This window comes from Anabrus simplex, chromosome 5 (genome assembly GCF_040414725.1).
Source record: "Anabrus simplex isolate iqAnaSimp1 chromosome 5, ASM4041472v1, whole genome shotgun sequence".
NCBI lineage: Eukaryota > Metazoa > Arthropoda > Insecta > Orthoptera > Tettigoniidae > Anabrus > Anabrus simplex.
Window position 1 is genome coordinate 301719377 of NC_090269.1, and position 17045 is coordinate 301736421.

At 38.2% G+C, this 17045-nt stretch overlaps 1 protein-coding gene across 6 annotated transcripts in view; it reads right to left on the reverse strand.

Moving 5' to 3' along the window:
• Positions 1-17045, reverse strand: part of LOC136874506 (uro-adherence factor A) — a 177299-nt gene that overhangs the window by 97356 nt on the left and 62898 nt on the right. For all 6 annotated transcript variants that reach the window (XR_011018274.1, XM_068227632.1, XM_068227633.1 and 3 more), the window contains one exon: positions 878-996. Coding sequence is in view for 5 of the 6 variants with exons in the window: in XM_068227632.1 (XP_068083733.1) it covers positions 878-996 (119 nt within the window). In the remaining variant the exon portion in view is untranslated. The remainder of the gene's footprint in view (positions 1-877; positions 997-17045) is intronic.

Below are 17045 nucleotides of genomic sequence, written 5' to 3' on the forward strand. Positions count from 1 at the left end.
AATATATCAGCCTCATGTAAGTAGATTTACTGGCACCTAAAAGAACTCCTGCGGGAGAAAATCCCGGCCCCTAGGCGTCACCGAAAACTGTAAAAAGTAATTAGCGGGATGTAAAAACGATAAGATTATTATTAGAAAATATTTTCCGGTTAATCCAAAAATTTCGTAATCCGAACAGACTCTGGTCCCAGTTAGTTCAGATTAACGAGACTCTACTGTACTTACATTCTACGCCAAATTCTCGTCCTGCTGCACAAATACCATTTTTCTCCATGGAAGCAATCACTTTGAGCTTAAAACCTGCAGTGTTACTACCGAAATTGTTTTGCAGCATTATCAATTATCTACCTCTCACTTCTACACAACACGATACTCACTTCAAGCTAGAATGGAAATATTGGACGAAATTTGTTACAGGTAAAGACAACCCCAATTATCCTGGATGTAAGACTACCAGGGATGTACAAATTCACATTTAACAGCAGATTATGACCTCAAAATTTGTAACTAAATACCAAATTCACATGTAACAGCAATGACTCAACATTTCTAACTAAAGAAACAAAGGGTGCTGAAATGATGCAAGAACTTGAGTTTTTAAACAAAAAGAAATCTGAAAAAGAGTCAGAAAATTAGGCATTGTAGACTGATATGTGGGTAATTAAGATATATTTTATGCCATTAAACAGGTAATTAAGAAACATTTTAACTAAAACTAAGAAAATATTTGGAGATAAAGTTAGTTATAAAGGAGCACTGTTTAAAATGAGTTTTATTTAATTAAAATTAGTTTTGATGAGCAACAATGCTAAAAAAATTAGCTAAGGCCAGTTTGAACTGGTTGTAATGTATTTAGAAATACATTTTTGGGACTTACCTTTCTCTTCATACGTTCCTGTAGACTCATAATTTGCCTCTTGAGGTCTGAGCTGGATTTTCCTAAGAGCGTGAGTTCTGGTGGTCTTTCAACAGGTTTCAGAAGAGCTAATTGACCTTCTGTAAATTGGAACATCATGTTATTAAGACTGGTTTATATGAAACAGAAGTGGCCTTCGGAATGTCATGACTTCATTCAGATTGTTCATGCAAATTGAATTTAAAATTTTTTTGGGCATTCATTTCAGTCATGAAATAAAAACTACCATAAATAAAAAATAAATACACTACCTGATCAAAAGTATCCGAACACCCCTATGTAATCTTTCTAAAAGAATGCTTTCTGAGAGTCCAACACAGTAGTCACAACAATTCACATCATCTGGATGTCTCTACAGAATATATAATACAAATAAAAATATTTTTTAATTAAAACAATTCATGTCAGCTTACCCATTTAAAATATTTTATTATTGTCCGCCTCCATAGCGTAATGGTTAGTGTTATTAGCTGCTGTCCTTGGGGACCCGGGTTCGATTCCTGGTACTGCCAGAAATTTAAGAATGGCGGGAGGGCTGGTATATGTTTGAAATGGTATGCACAGCTCACCTCCATCAGGGGTATGCCTGAAAAGGGCTGCATCACCTCAGGATGAGGACACAAGTTTTTTTACTATAGAAAACCCAGGATCCTGGTTATTTTGATCTTAGGTAGTAGGAACAACAGCTGAAGATGCCGAAAAAAAAAAGGTGAAACATGTCCTGCTTAAGACATAACAATAATGTAAAAGTATTTATGTAAATCAATATGAAAAACATAATGTACTGAAAGGGTGGACTCTCAAAAAAATTATTTTAGAAAGATATACGTTGTTCAATACGGACTCAATGATGAGATTTATATCTTGTAACACCCCTATGTAATGCGAAATTGAACCTGAGATGTCACGAGAGGTGGACCTGCTAGTATAAAAGCAGGCGGGGAGTATTGTGTTGTCAGTAGAGAAACAGAAAAAATAGAATGGGTTGGTCAGGAGAGCTCGGTGACTTTGAATGTGAACTAGTCACCTGAGAAACAAATCCATCAGCCCTTCTAAAGTTGCCCAAGTTGACTGTTGGTAATGTGATTGTGAAGTGGAAATGCTAAGGAACAACCGCAGCAAAACCAAGAGCAGGCAGACCTTATTTAATGCCGGACGGGGACTGTTGAGCATTGTGGTGTAAGGTTGTAAAAAATCGCAAGAAATAAATGGAAGGAATCACTCATGAGTTCCAAAGTGTTACCAGCAGTCCAGCTAGCACAAAGATTATGCATTGAGGGTTAAAAATAATGGGGTACAATAGTCGAGCTGTTGCTCATAGGCCAAACAGTTGTGCAGTCTATGCTAAGTGACGCTTGAGGTGGTGTAAAGAGAGACACTACTGGCCAGTGGATGACTGGAAATGAGTGATTTGGAGTGATGAATCATGCTATACCCTGTGACAATCCGATGGAAATGTTTGGGTTTGGCGAATGCCTGGAGAATGTTACCTGCAATCATGTGTATTGACAACAATGAAGTACGGAGGAGGTGGTATTATGGGATGGGGCTGTATTTTGTGGATAGGGTGTGGTCCCCTTATTGCGCTTAAAGCAGAAGGATATGAACACATTTTAAACCATTCTGTACTGCATACAGTAGACGACCAGTTCAGAGACGATGATTGTTTGTATCATCATGACAATGCATCCTGTCATAAAGCTGCATCTGTGAGGCAATGGGTTATGGACAATAACATTCCTGAAATGGACTGGCCTGCCCTGAGTCCAAGTCTGAACACTATGGAACAGCTTTGGGATGAGTTAAAACATTAAATGCACTCCAGTTCTCAGTCTCCAACAGCACTACCTTCTCTGGTGTTAGATCTTAGAGAACAATGGGCTGCCATTCCTCCACAGATATTCAGACATCTCATTGAAAGTGTCCTCAGCAGAGTTAAAGCTATCACAAAGGCAAAGGGTGAACCCACAGCATATTAATGTTCAATAATACGAACATGACATGGGTAAAGTCTAACTACAATTTTAGTTAGGTATCCAGGTATTTTTTATCAGGTAGTGTATGTGTTAAATAAGTAGCCAAACTGAAAATTGAAAATCCACAGCCTGTTTCCAGTTATTTGACTGGGTCATAAATGGAATGAATGAAGCTCTCCTCTACAGGTGAGGATAGGAAATGTGCCGGCTGCTGAAGCCTGTCACACTCCTCTGGGGCAATATTAATGACTGACAGATAAAATGAAATTATATTGGAGATTGTTGCTGGAATGAAAGATGACAGGGAAAATCGGAGTACCTTGAGAAAAACCTGTCCTGCTTCTGCTTTGTCCAGCACAAATCTCACATGGAGTGATTGGGATTTGAAGCACTGAACCCAGCGATGAGAGGCTCTCATGCTACTGCCTGAGTCACGGAGGTAAAAGTAGCCAAACTAATACTGTAAATTGAAGGATTCTATCTGCAACCAACAACAATTGGAATAATCTTTATCTACATAAAAACAAGGCTAACTACCCCTCCTCTTCACACACACACACACACACACACACACACACACACACACACACACACACACACACACACACACACACACACACACACACACACACACACACACACACACACACACACACGTGTGTGTGTTCAATTCAAATGAACTTTTTAATCCTTCTGTTGTGATCCTTGCATAATGATGTCCTGAATATTACTTTCCCTCTAATATTCTCTTTTAACTCTAGGTTTTGGAATCGCAAGCAATTTGTGTATGTTGATATGTTCCGAGCTGTCAGTGGAGAGATGGTGTGGAATGATATTAGTAGATGAATAAGCTTGAGTGGTGTCTTTAAAAGTAGGAAAGATCACAATCTGAAGATAAAGTTGTAATTCAAGAGGACAAATTGGGGCAAATATTCATTTATAGAAAGGGAAGTTAGGGACTGGAATAATTTACCAAGGGAGATGTTCAATAAATTTTCCTCTTTGCAATCATTTAAGAAAAGGCTATGAAAACAACAGATAGGGTGTCTGCCACCTGGGTGACTGTCCTAATTGCAGATCAGTAGTGACTGTTGTTGTTGTTGTTGCTGTACTTGCACTTTTTACCTTTGTGGGATACCTTCTGGACATCACTACACATACCTATTGTAAGTAAGTACTTATTGCCCCTAATGCTAATTCTTGGTTTCCTCGAGAGATGCATTAGAACTTCATACTCATATGTCCATGTCCTATTCTTTCTTAGAGGTTGGCTGGCAACACATTAGTTTGAATTACCTGTAAGAGGTACCTTCATCTTTCTTTTCCAATTTTATTTTATTTTAAAAATTTGCACACTGACATTAATTTTTAATACCATAATTATTTTCAACATCTCATCATCCTCCACAAGCTTTACTTGTGAGACATAGTAAGTGAAGTGTTTTTTTCCCCCTTGTAAAATTTTGTATGAAAATATATTTCTTTTATGAAAAACAGACATAAGCAGGGGCATCCTTACCCTCGACATGGTACATCTCAATGACCGGTAGGTGATTATAAGGCATTGTCAAATAAGCATTAGAGGATCAAAGGAGGATATGATATACAGCAGCAGCTCCCTACAGTAAAACGGTTAAAAATCTTGGCACAATTATGAATGAAACACTTCACTGGTCTGATCACACGAAAGAAATCCATAAAAATATTTTTGGAGCACTTCACCCTCTTAAAAAATGGCAGACAGATGTATTTCCATTTGAGCTAAAGGCCAAACCAATACAGACACTGGTTCTCCCTATTATTGATTATTGTGACACTGTTTTAGTTGACATGACATGAGAAGAAACACTTAAACTTCAATGAGCACTGAATTCCTGCCTGTGATTTATTTACAATATTGGGTATGATGTTCATATAACCCCATACTATCAGGCTCTCTCATGGCTGAAGCTTGATAAACTCCAGCAGCTACACATTTTAACCATGGTGTTAACTGAAGATCTTCCACTGTATATTTCTTCAAAATTCACCTTTTTATCATAATTTCACAAACTTAAATACATGTTTGAGATTCTTTCTTAATATTCCAGTGCACCACACAAATAAAATTAATACATCATTTGTGGTGACCGGTGCCAGATTATGGAATTCCCTGCCAGCTCAGGTCAGAGAAACTAGCTCTTTATTAAGATGTAAGATCACCTCGCGAGACTACCTGCTGAGGACAGCTGACTGAATGGTTGAAGTATGAATGTGTGCATGCCCCAGGATTAGTCAGTTTTAAGAGTTTTTAATAGTAATTAGTTTTAATATTAACATATTCACTCCCATATCTGACCAAGGTCATATCCGATCTTAGTCGGATTTGAATTTGCGTCACATTTTTCCGTTCATATCTACATCAGATGACACAGTATATCAGTTTACCAATAGATAGTGGACAGATGGAAATTTTACTACAGCTTGGGGTAATTTTTCGCATTGTGGCATGAGTGATCAAACTAAACATGTGCCAATCCCGAGGTCTCTGAAGTGCGCGGTTGGAATTCAAGTGGCCCTGAGTGATGAAATGAATGGCAAGTCAACAATCATACTATGTCATCTTTTGAAGGTGTGTACAAATTTTCAGATTTTTAAGGTTTATAGTATAGGAGTGATACAAAGTTAAATTTGTGTGTTTCATGTTAACTAGCGAGTCAGGGTGGCATCTAGAAATTGCCGAGCTACATGATTAAATACCCATAGAGGGAGGTGGGAGTGAATGTGTTAGGCAGCGTGCACACCGAGCACGCTTTGCATAGTGTGTTGCGTGTAGTGTGAAATGCTATGCATAGTGCAAGGCGTGCTTGCTGTTCACACCGAAAACTCTACGCCGTGCTCTCAGCTTAGTTTGGTGCGAGGCGTTTTAGGGTGGTCACAAACTAATGCTGTTATCCAAGTACACTAGAAACAGTTTACTGATGGATAACAGTTACTTAAAATTTAAAATAAAAAGAATCGAAAGTGGGTTCATGAATTTAATGAAGAACGAATTACGGTACTTTCAGAGAATTCCATCGTTTGCACAGAGATGCAAGACTTTATCGCGATAAATTTTATGATTACTTAAGAATGACAAAAAATACCTTTGACCTTCCAAACTCTGCAACTGAAATGTGGCGTCAAGTAGCAGAGAAGTATTGGGAGAAATTAAATTTTCCGAACTATCTAGGAGCATCATGCAGCAAATACGTGGAAATTAAATTTCCGGCTAAATCATGCTCTTTATATAATAATTATAAATAGTATTTTGCAATATTGTTACAATTAGCATACACAATTAATCATAGTAACAAAAGTGGAGTAAATGTGTGACAAATATAATTAATAAACATAAATATTTACTTCCAAGCCCACTACTAGCCTGCAGAGTGATATTCTTCATGTTACCACCCTCCATTGGCAAAATTATAAACCGATATGACAGAGTCTGGGAGATTCTATGCACTTTTTCACAAAGCGTCTGGCTACATGGCTAAATGGTTACCGTACTGGCCTTTGGTCACAGAGTCCCGGGCTTGATTCCCGGCAGAGTCGGGAATTGTAATCATAATTAGTAAATTGCATTGGCATGGGGGCTGGGTGTATGTGTGTATTTATAATCATTTCATCCTCATCATAATGCAGGTCATCTACGGGTGTCAATTCAAAAGACCTGCACCTAGCAAGCCGAACTTCTCCTCGGACACTTCCGACACTAAAATCCATACCCAATTTCATCCTGTCACAATGTTAAGCCCAGTAAAGTGTGACAGTAGAAGTAATATTACTGTATATGTTTACTGTAGGAATGTGATACAACTGTTGTAGATACTTAAGCCCACTTATTTTGCAAAACAGTTACATTTTTATAGTTTTTGTGTCTTGGGTTCCATATTTCTTCTCTTTGAAACACTGCATGAATAATTTCTTCTTCCATAGATTCAGAACTAGCTAGGTAACGCTAAGCAATTAACCAACACTGTGCATTGTCTGGAGCTTCGCTTAGCTGTAAGATAGGCATTCAGCGCAGCAGAGCGTGGGTGGTGTGAACACCTGGATTATGAACAAAGCACTAGTTATGCTTAGCGTGACGCTTAGCGTTGAGCAACACGCGACACACTATGCGAAGCGCGCTCGGTGTGCACGCGGCCTTAATGTAATGGTTATAGCGTCCAATGCTATGGGCTGGTGACGTCACCGTATCGGCCCACCTGCTTACTCTTCGACCACACCAATCATGAACAAGGCTTAAGTGCAAGACCGGCCCCCTCTGGCTTCTGTCCATGGTAGCGCGGCATAGGAATATGGAAATTATGAGGCGATTAACCTGGAGTCTTCACTCTCATGAGGTTCCTGGATACATCCAGCATCCGGACTGTTCTAGAAGGACTGGCATGGTACAGATATATAAGACAGGAGTGAATTGCCTGGGTTGGAGTTGGTGTAGTTTAGTGTTGAGTTCAGTCAGTGAGTGACTGCCAGTGCTGTGAAGTGCATCAACTGCCATGACTGTCGGACTAGGGTGCTACAGTATGGACTGACGGCGAAAGAGAGAACGTGTAGCCATGCAACGTGGGACCTTGTATGTGAATGTAAAACTGTGTAGTGTGCGGCTGCTTTAGAAATACAGTGTACACTGCCCTAAGGTGCAAATGGGTGTGACGTATGACTTTGTGACATAACTGTTTAGTTTGTAAGAGTAATCTGTAGTGTTCGAACAAGTGAGAAACTAAGAGAGAGAGAGAGAGAGCGCGCGAACTGGGTAAACATGTGTTATGAGCGAAAATTATGTGCTCGTGAGTCCTGTGTAGTTTTAGTGCTTAGTTAATAAATCGTAGTGTAGAAGTTACCAGTCTAGTGTTAATTTATCTTAGTACCCCGCCAACTCGGCACATTACTTAGTTAGTAATTAATTTGAATTCATTTTTAATTCTATTAATTTATGTAGTTTTAACTATTTTAAGTATCTTAGTATTTTATTTAAGATTTTAATTAGTATGTGGTTAAGAGCAAGAGAGGGCCTCGAGCCCCAACTTTGCCACTGTTCAAAAGGCACTACGTCATTAGTGAATCAAGGCTACTGAGAAATGATCTCCTCATAGACAACAATCAAATATTAATTTTAACCAGCTGTCACATTGCAGACAACTGGGCAATCTGTTGTCCAGGAATTATATACTCAAAGCCAGATGAGTTCTTTGTGGACAATTGGCATAGGAGCAGAAAGGCCAGGGGAAACCATCTGATTAACATCTCGTGAGCACAAAATACAGAGTCACAAAATCAATACTGTTATACTGCATGATCCAAGTAGCACTCAGAATCAATTTGGATCTGGACTGATCAGTGTGAAATGTGCAACCGGAAGTACAGAAGTGAATGATCAGGCCTTGCACAGCATATATTGTCATCGCTCAGGCAGAATTCACTAAGTCAGAAATCTTACTTCTGAGTTATAGCTGTTTTAATGTTTCAAACAACTCCTAAAATCAGTTTTGCATTATTAGTTAGTATTAACATGTTTTTTGGTGTTGGTGCTACTATTACTTTGACTTACTTCCATAATTTCACTATTTTTGCAAATTTGAAGTACAAAATTTAAAAGAAATCTAATATTTTTTGACTTAGTGACTTCTGCCAGGAAAGGAAGGAACCTCTTCGTAGGTTGTTATAAAGGTAAAAATAAAAATTACTGGCTCACAATAAATGTGTAGGTGCATGAAATTATTTTATTATTATTATTATTTCTTTGAACTATGATTCAAGTATGAAGTATGATTCAGAGAACGGAAAAGTGACATAATAAAAAAATTAAAACACTCATGTCAGTCAATCAGTAAACTTTTCTGACGATTATGTGTCATGTTTTACTCTTTATCATTAGCTTCACACTCACTTTCACTGGCCACACTTGGTAATGGATTTTGATCCCTCACTGCACCTGAATGGGGTAAGGAGCGGTACCATGCTTGAAATTCTGTTGGAATAACTCCTTTATTGCAGAGACTAATATGATCCTTGTACTTTTATTCTGATATAGGGAAAGTAGTTTTGTAAGCTTTCTGAAGGGTGGGCATCTTTTTTGGGTGACCTCGGCCAAAAGTATTTAACTCAGAGTATCTTCCAGAATGACCATATCAATATTTGAGAAAACCTGGTGCATCCTTTTCAAATCTAAAGCACTTTACTTTCAGGCAGTTTACATTATTTTCATCACTGTTCTTGGTTTTGTTACCCACACAAAGGGCACTAGCAAAGTTTTGCGATGTGAGTGAATGCTTTAGACTTTTTCAAAATAATTTCCACCACACTCAATACACTTCCATACGGCGAAACCAGTCACTGAACCAACTCTGCCACTTTTTTTCGGTTACATTTTTACACTCTTGATTCCATGCTGCCAAAAGCTCCTCGTCGGATGTAAAACGCTGGCTTTTCAGCTTCATCTTCACTTCTGGGAAGAGTGCAAAGTCACATGGGGCAAGGTCAGGACTGTATAGAGGGTGATCAAGCACAGTCAACCCGGATCTGGCAAGAAAATCCATTGTTACATTAGCACGATGTGCTGGAGCATTGTCGTGATGCAAGAGCCAATTGTTGAGCCGTGACCTTGGATGGAGCTGTTTGAGAGCCTGGATGACCTTAGGCAGACAAGTCTCACTGCACCACTTCGCAGTAACTGTCAACTCTTCTGTGTGTTTCTAGCACAACCCGAGTCAGTATGCCCCGTTTAGTGAAGAATACTGCAATCATCCTTTTCTTCAGTGACCTTGACTTTTGCACAGTCACAGGAGTACCTTCATCTTCAAACAGGCACAACTTGTTCTGGGATTTTGTTGGGACAAGCCAAGTTTTGTCACCTATAACGATGCTGTTGATGTTACGCAAAGTCCCATTTTCAAACTCCATTAGCATTTTTCGGCACCATGTCACTCGATGTGCCCTATGTTCCTCTGAAAGTGAATGGAGCACCAAAAGGGAACAAACCTTTCTAACATGGAGATGGTCATGTAGAATGAATAGCTGGTGCAGGGATGTGGAGGGTCTCTTCTACCTGCCAATATGTCAACTGCCTCTCTTGCTGCAACTTTATCCTCACAGCTTCTATATTTTCCTCAGTCACTGATTCAGACGGTCACCCAGAACAAGGCTCATCTTCAACCCCAAAATTTGGAACTCTTTGTATCAGCAGAAAATTGTTTTCCAATGTGGATAGTCTTTCCCCAGCACAAGCGTCATTTCCTCCAGGCACTGGTCAACAGTTAATCCATGAGCAAAATTGTAGGGGATAATTGTGCTATATTCACCTAAAAATATTAGCAGCCACTGGTGACAAAGGTGAACCCATTGCTGGAACACTTTGAGTCTACTGCATTAATAACAGCGCCAATGAAACCTAAGTGCTTCTATCATTATGTGGATGACACATGTTCAGTCTGGCCACATGGAAGGGAAACATTAAATGAATTTTTAGAGCACCTAAATTCCATTAACAGTAAGATCAAGTTCACAATGGAAGTAGAAAATGAAGGTAAATTACCTTTTCTTGATGTGTTAGTATACAAAAAGAATGATGGTACACTAGGCCATGCAATGTACAAGAAACCTACACATTCTGAAAGATCCCTTCATTAGTCTTCACATCACCACCCCTCCCAAAAAGCAGCTCTCCTTTGAACGTTATATACTAGGGTGAATAATGTTGCAGACGATGATAACCGCTCGAGTGCATTGAGAGAACTGACAACATCCATGAAGAAAAATGGCTATACACCAGGAGACATAACACGAGCTGAGAAGATCAAGGAGCCTAATTTGGATAGTACCAACCAGGACTACAGCAAAAAGAAAAAAGTATTCCTTCCTTACGTGGCAGGTATAACTGACAGAATAGGGCACATTCTTAAGAAGTAGAATATAGTTCCAGTTTTCACCGCAGACCAGAAGCTCAAATCCCTGTTTCGACCAGTCAAAGAAAAACCACATCTTGAAACACCGGGCGAATATGAAATTCCATGTGGTTGTGGTTGTTCATAAGTTGGCATGACAAAAAGGCTTGTTAGCACCAGGGTGAAAGAGCACATCAGATCAGTAAAGAATGTTGCTCTTTCATCCTCCACGGAAAACGCTATAAGCCAGTCTGCCATAGCAGAACATTTCTGCAGTACAGACCATGAAATCCTCTTTGACCAGGTGAAGGTCATCGCACCTGTAAAAGACTTCTATGCTTGTCTTGTGAGGGAAGCCATAGAGATAGAGCTGTGCCCAAATAACATCAACAGGGAAGACGGCTTCAAGTTATCAAATACATGGAGACCTGTACTGCAGAAATACAAGCATAACACCACCATGGCACAGCGGGACACACTCAAACTGTCGACAGAGGGCGGTGAATTGTGATGTGATTGTAAAATTTTCAATTTCTTTGAAATTATTTAAGAAAAGCCCAGGTAAACAACAGATAGGGAATCTGCCACCTGGGCGACTCCCCTAAATGCAGATCAGTAGTGATTGAAAATTGAGGTTACAATGTTTATACATCAATCATACTCCACTGCAAATGCTGGCAAAGTATTGTAAGTGTCAAATGAATCTAGAGGGTAAAAAAACGGAAAAAAGGAATTATCATAACCACCATCAGTAATATACAGAACACCAGGTTATCATAAGCATCAGTCATTACATCTTAAGCATCTGAGTTAGAATCTTGCAATTTGTGTACAGATTATCACATGTGACATGTTTCAATTCTGGAGGGAATGTGAGATGCATCGGTTTCATTGTTCGTAACTGTTATCGGTCATTGCTGTAGAGCAGATGTAAGATGGTGCTTGCCCGTCGTGTTGCTCCTCAAGCTGTTGAAAATTTTCAGAAATGTAATAGTTTAATGGAAAGTAGTGAGTGTATAGAATTTAAGGACGTGAAGAAGAAGGTGTCAAATACCAGCGGAAGTGTGGATCAGAGTAACAGTAGTGACATAGGCCAAAGTGAAAATCATTTGTGAATTGTTTGCATATGTGACACATGCATTGTGCATGCGAAAGTGGGAAAGTGTGTTAACTGTGTTAATTTATTATCTGAACTGTGCTCACGGGATGAAAGTATTCGAATGTTAAGGGAGGAGATTGAAAATATTAAACATAATAGACTTAGTTTAAAAGGTGTGACTGAAGTGCAAACTGATACATGGTCGGACGTAATTACGAGGAGTTGCAACAGTAGGCCTCAAACTAATCATGATTGGGGTGTAGGTCTAGGCATTGAACTAAGGAATAAGTTCCAGGTCCTTGAATCGATTATCTCTAGTGAAGAAGAATGTGTAAAGACTAATAACGTTCCAACCATTACAAGGAAACCTGAACTGGGGTTGAGGAAGAAAGATTGTGAGGTAGTTGTGTACGGGGATAGCCATGATCAGGGTATTGCTGTCCAACTTGGTGATATGCTACCGGGGACTGAAGCTGTAGGTTCTGTCAAGCCAGGTGCTCTGTTCAAAGAGGTTCTTAAGTCAGATATGGAAGAGATGGGAACACTTAGTGAGAATTACTACGTGGTTATTATGGCAGGGACAAATGATATTGCTAGAAATGAAGCATCACATGTGATTTCTGGGATGAAGAAAACACTTTATAAATTAAAGACTATCAATGTAATATTATGTAATATTCCACATCAACATGATTTAATTGAATGGTCTTGTGTAAATAAGTTAGTTAATGATACAAACAGGCAGCTACAGAAGACTGTCAAATGCTTTCAAAATACAGAAATAATTGATATGGGCAATATGGATTGAGTATACTTCACAAATCATGGCATGCATTTAACAGAAGAGGGAAAAACAGCTATGTAATATGATAAGGAAAAAAATAAGAGAGACCACAGGAACAACTATCATGAATAATGCCATACCATTCCTGTTTGATAAAGATGAGAAAGTGTAGAACATTTGCAGGTAATGAAAGTAAGAAGAGTTAAGGAAGTAGTTGAGGTGATTGCTACCACTAAAGAAGGACGTCCAGGAGAAGAAAATCAGCTGAAAGGGATTAATGTGATTCTACCTCAATCATCAGAGACAGCAATACCAGAAAGCACCGAGTACACATGGAAAACTTGTGAGGAAACCATTCAGCTCATCAGTAGGAGTTTCTTGGATGAACGAGGAGAGGAGTTACTGGAGAAGCTGAATGTTGGAGCACTATCAGGATGAAATGAAGGAAGACAAGCTAAATAACCAGAAATAAGAACGTCAAGTAGGACAAGGAATGACCAGTATTACTAGAGCGGGATTTTTTAAGGTAAAAGGTAACAATAGTAATAATCTAAATGGAGAGCTAAATTTGTTTCACCAGAATTATCAAACTTTAAGAAATAAAATTCTAAATATGGAGGTTCTGTTGGCAGATAACCTACAAGGGTATGATGTTTTATGTTTAACTGAGCATTGGTTGGTAGAAGATGAGATTTCAAACTTTGTATTAGAAGGTTATGCTTTTGCAAGTAAGTTTTGTAGAAGGAAAATGAAGTGTGGAGGTTGAAGAATACTTGAAAGTTAACTTATGGATCTTTTTCTTTCTTAAAATCGAGGTCGCCTATACGACATGTACTGAGTGTATTTCTGATGAATAATGGTCGATATCGAACAAGGAGATTAGCAGTCGACAAGATGAGTATCCAAACTTTACCTACGACTCCTTACCACAAACAGATGAGGAGGACTGATAAAAATATTCCTTTCTAATACAGTATTGTACTGTAGCCAGTGTAATTTACACTTTGCTTCTCTTATTGTAGTGTAGTAAGTCAACTTTCCTATTGTTTTCATTGACATTTCTTAACATGAAATAAATTTCATTTTGGATCCGTATTGATAATCATGTTTTACTAGCAAGATACCCATGCTTTGCTACGGTATTATACTGAAGTTTACAATTGAATGCTTAAGATTTTATATATAGCCCACCAAAATTCGCGATCTGACGGCAACGTTCCTCCCATTTCACAATGTTCCTTTCAGCAATCTATTTCGTACTTCCCGGGCCAGCTGCAGGTATTCCGCTCAGTCAGTTGGATCCCTAAATCTTTGCCATCTTTTCCTATAAGCATTTTTAATATGGATCAAACCCTTGAGGAGACCCGGCGTGGTGTTGTCTTGGATGCCTTGGTGGTACTGAACCCACGGCCGGACTGCATTCGTAGTCGTTACCCAGCCAGGACCCATTTCCAGCACAGTCCGCACATTTGGACTACAGTCCAGAACATTATTATTATTATTAGGGTGGGTGATATTGGTTGAATTTAGGTTATTATTATTATTGATGTTCTGGACCCTGCAGCAAGACGCAAGACTGCTACTTGGCGCTAAATTATATCTGCTACCATTGTCATTGCTGACAATGTGACCAGTACCATTGTCGCGTGTAGGCAAGTAGCGCGAGATTTCTGGCGAAACAAATGATATACTTCCGTGCATTACTGACTTTATTACAGAGGTGAACAATCGCACGGTCAATATCATTCCTATTTATTTCAAATGTGTTTAAATTCTTATTTTTATGCCAGGAGAATCTACTGTAATCTAACTTTAAGTTCTCCAAAGGAAAAGATGGTGCTTGAAAATGAACCCAGGAAAGATTAAAAATGATCGGTTTATGATCCGAATCAAGTAAATTATGAACAGTAAAATCAATTGGTCTCAACTCCTTTTTCACCCCACTGCCGTTAAGTTTATTCCCCCTCCCCCCCCCCCCCAAAAAAAGGCGTGTTTCTTTATGTTTAAAGGAGATTTCCATACTAATGATCATGTCTGTTACCTTCAGTTTGGAGATATAAGTATCCCCATAAAAACAATTCACTTTTCTTTTTACTTCCTTTCATACTCCCCCCCACCCCAGCCCCTCTTAAGTGAAATTTCCGGGAAAAAATACTTGTTTCTTTATTAGTAAAGGGTCTTCTTCTAAATACCAATTATCACAACTGTAACATTTTCATTTTTGAGATATATATCCTCATAAAAGGAATTCAACTCCTTTTCACCCCCGTCCCAAGATGATTTTCTCCCAAAAATGTGTTTTTCTTTGTTTTTAAAGGAGAACAAAATACTAATTTTCACATCTGTAAAAACTTTAGTTTTAATTAGATTAAAGTACCCTCATACAATTAATTTTTCAATTCTTTAACCCCCCCCTTTTCATTGGATTTTCCAAAATCAAAGGAATACATGTTCCTTTACTTTTAAAGCAGATTCCAAATACTGATTTTCACGTCTGCAACATCTTTTGTTTTGAGATCTTCATAGAAATAATTCAACTAATTTTTCAACTGACCCCCCCTCCCCCAACTTTAAGTGGATTTCCGAAAACAAAATACACGTACAATGGAACCTCGGATTGCGAGTAACTTGGTCTACGAGTGTTTTGCAAGACGAGCAAATATTTTGAATAAATTGTGACTTGATAAGCGAGTGAGGTTTCGCAATACAAGCGTCACGATTACGTACATTTTCACCTCCCCTGTGCCTTTGTTTTCCCCTCCCCCTGCCACTTTCTTTCCTGGGAAAGTGTTTGTAATCATTTCCCGTGCTGGACTTCAGTTGGCACGCCTCGCTCGCATAGTCAACACCGTACGAGTGTACATGTTTTGTTTCTGTCATCTGTGATATAACTGTTCTGCAATGATGGGCCCTGTGAATGAAAAGAAGGCTAAAAAGGAATTCGATCGGAAGAAGGAGATGTTCACAGTAGATGAATCTGTTCAATGACAATGCAATGTCACATTTTCATGAAATCCTCAAAAGGAGGCAAAAGCAACAGTCATTGGACAGGTTCCTCGTTAAAGTTGCACGAAAAGAAAACACTTCCAATGAGCCAACTGATAGCAGTGATTCCGTTAGTGAAATTCGTGCTACACAGTAACTCTTCTCGTGTCATCTCTCGTCACCCTCACACCAACAATGATTCTATTGTAAGGTAAAGTGCAGTTTAATTGTTTTACGTTATATTTTGTTTTAGAAATGTTATGCGAATAAATGTTTTTGTGTTGTGGATGAATCATCTGAGTTTCAATAGTTTCTTATGGGAAAATTTGCTTTGATATCGAGCGATTTGGATTACGAGCATGTTGCCGGAACAAATTATGCTCGCAATCCAAGGTTCCACTGTATTTCTTTATTTTTAAAGGAGATTCCAAAGATCAAATTTCACGTCTGTAACATCTTCAGTTTTTGAGATATCGGTATCCTAATAAAAAGAATTCAACCCCATTTTCAGTCATTTGTACCCCCAACCAAATGGTTTTTCCAAAAACAAAAAAATACATGTTTCTTATTTTTAATACAAAAATACATGTTTCTTTATTTTTTAATAGAGATAAAAATACCATTTTTCACTTCTGTAACATGTTAAGTTTTTGAGTTATACTGTAGATATGCTCATTTTAAAATTTCAACCCCTTCTTAGTTCCCCTTAAGTGGAGTTTCCAAAAACAAATCACCTATGTTTCATTACTTTTAGAGGAGATACCAAATACCAATTTTTATCTCTGTAATATTTTATGTTTCTGAGATATACTGTAGATATATTCTTTCTAAAAACTCACCCCACTTGTTACTCCTGTTTATCCCCCATTAACAGGATTTTCCAAAAACAAAAAAGTGTTTATTTTTAAAGGAGATTCCAAATACCGTCTGAGATATAAGTATCCTCATTAAAGGCATTCAACCTCTTTTCCACCCTTTTTCACCCTTCCTAGTGGGATTTTCCAAGAAACAAAAAAAGTACTTTTTTCTTTATTTTTAAAGGAGATTCTAAATACCAATTTTTACATCTGTAAACTTTTAAAGTTTTGAGATATAGATACACTCATTTTAAAATTTCACTCCACTTTTCACCCCCTTAATGATGGAATATCCAAAAACCCTCCTTTAGTAAGCACCTACATTGTAATATAAATGTATCATCAAAATTTTATTTCTTTATGTCCAGTAGTTTTCGCTCGGTGATGATGAATGAGTCAGTCAGAACATGTTTTTATATATATAGATAAAATGAAAAATTAGTATAATGGTTCCACCTAGTCACTATTGCAAAGTTGCAAAAGCATCTTATTACATAATATTTAATCTTATTTAATTA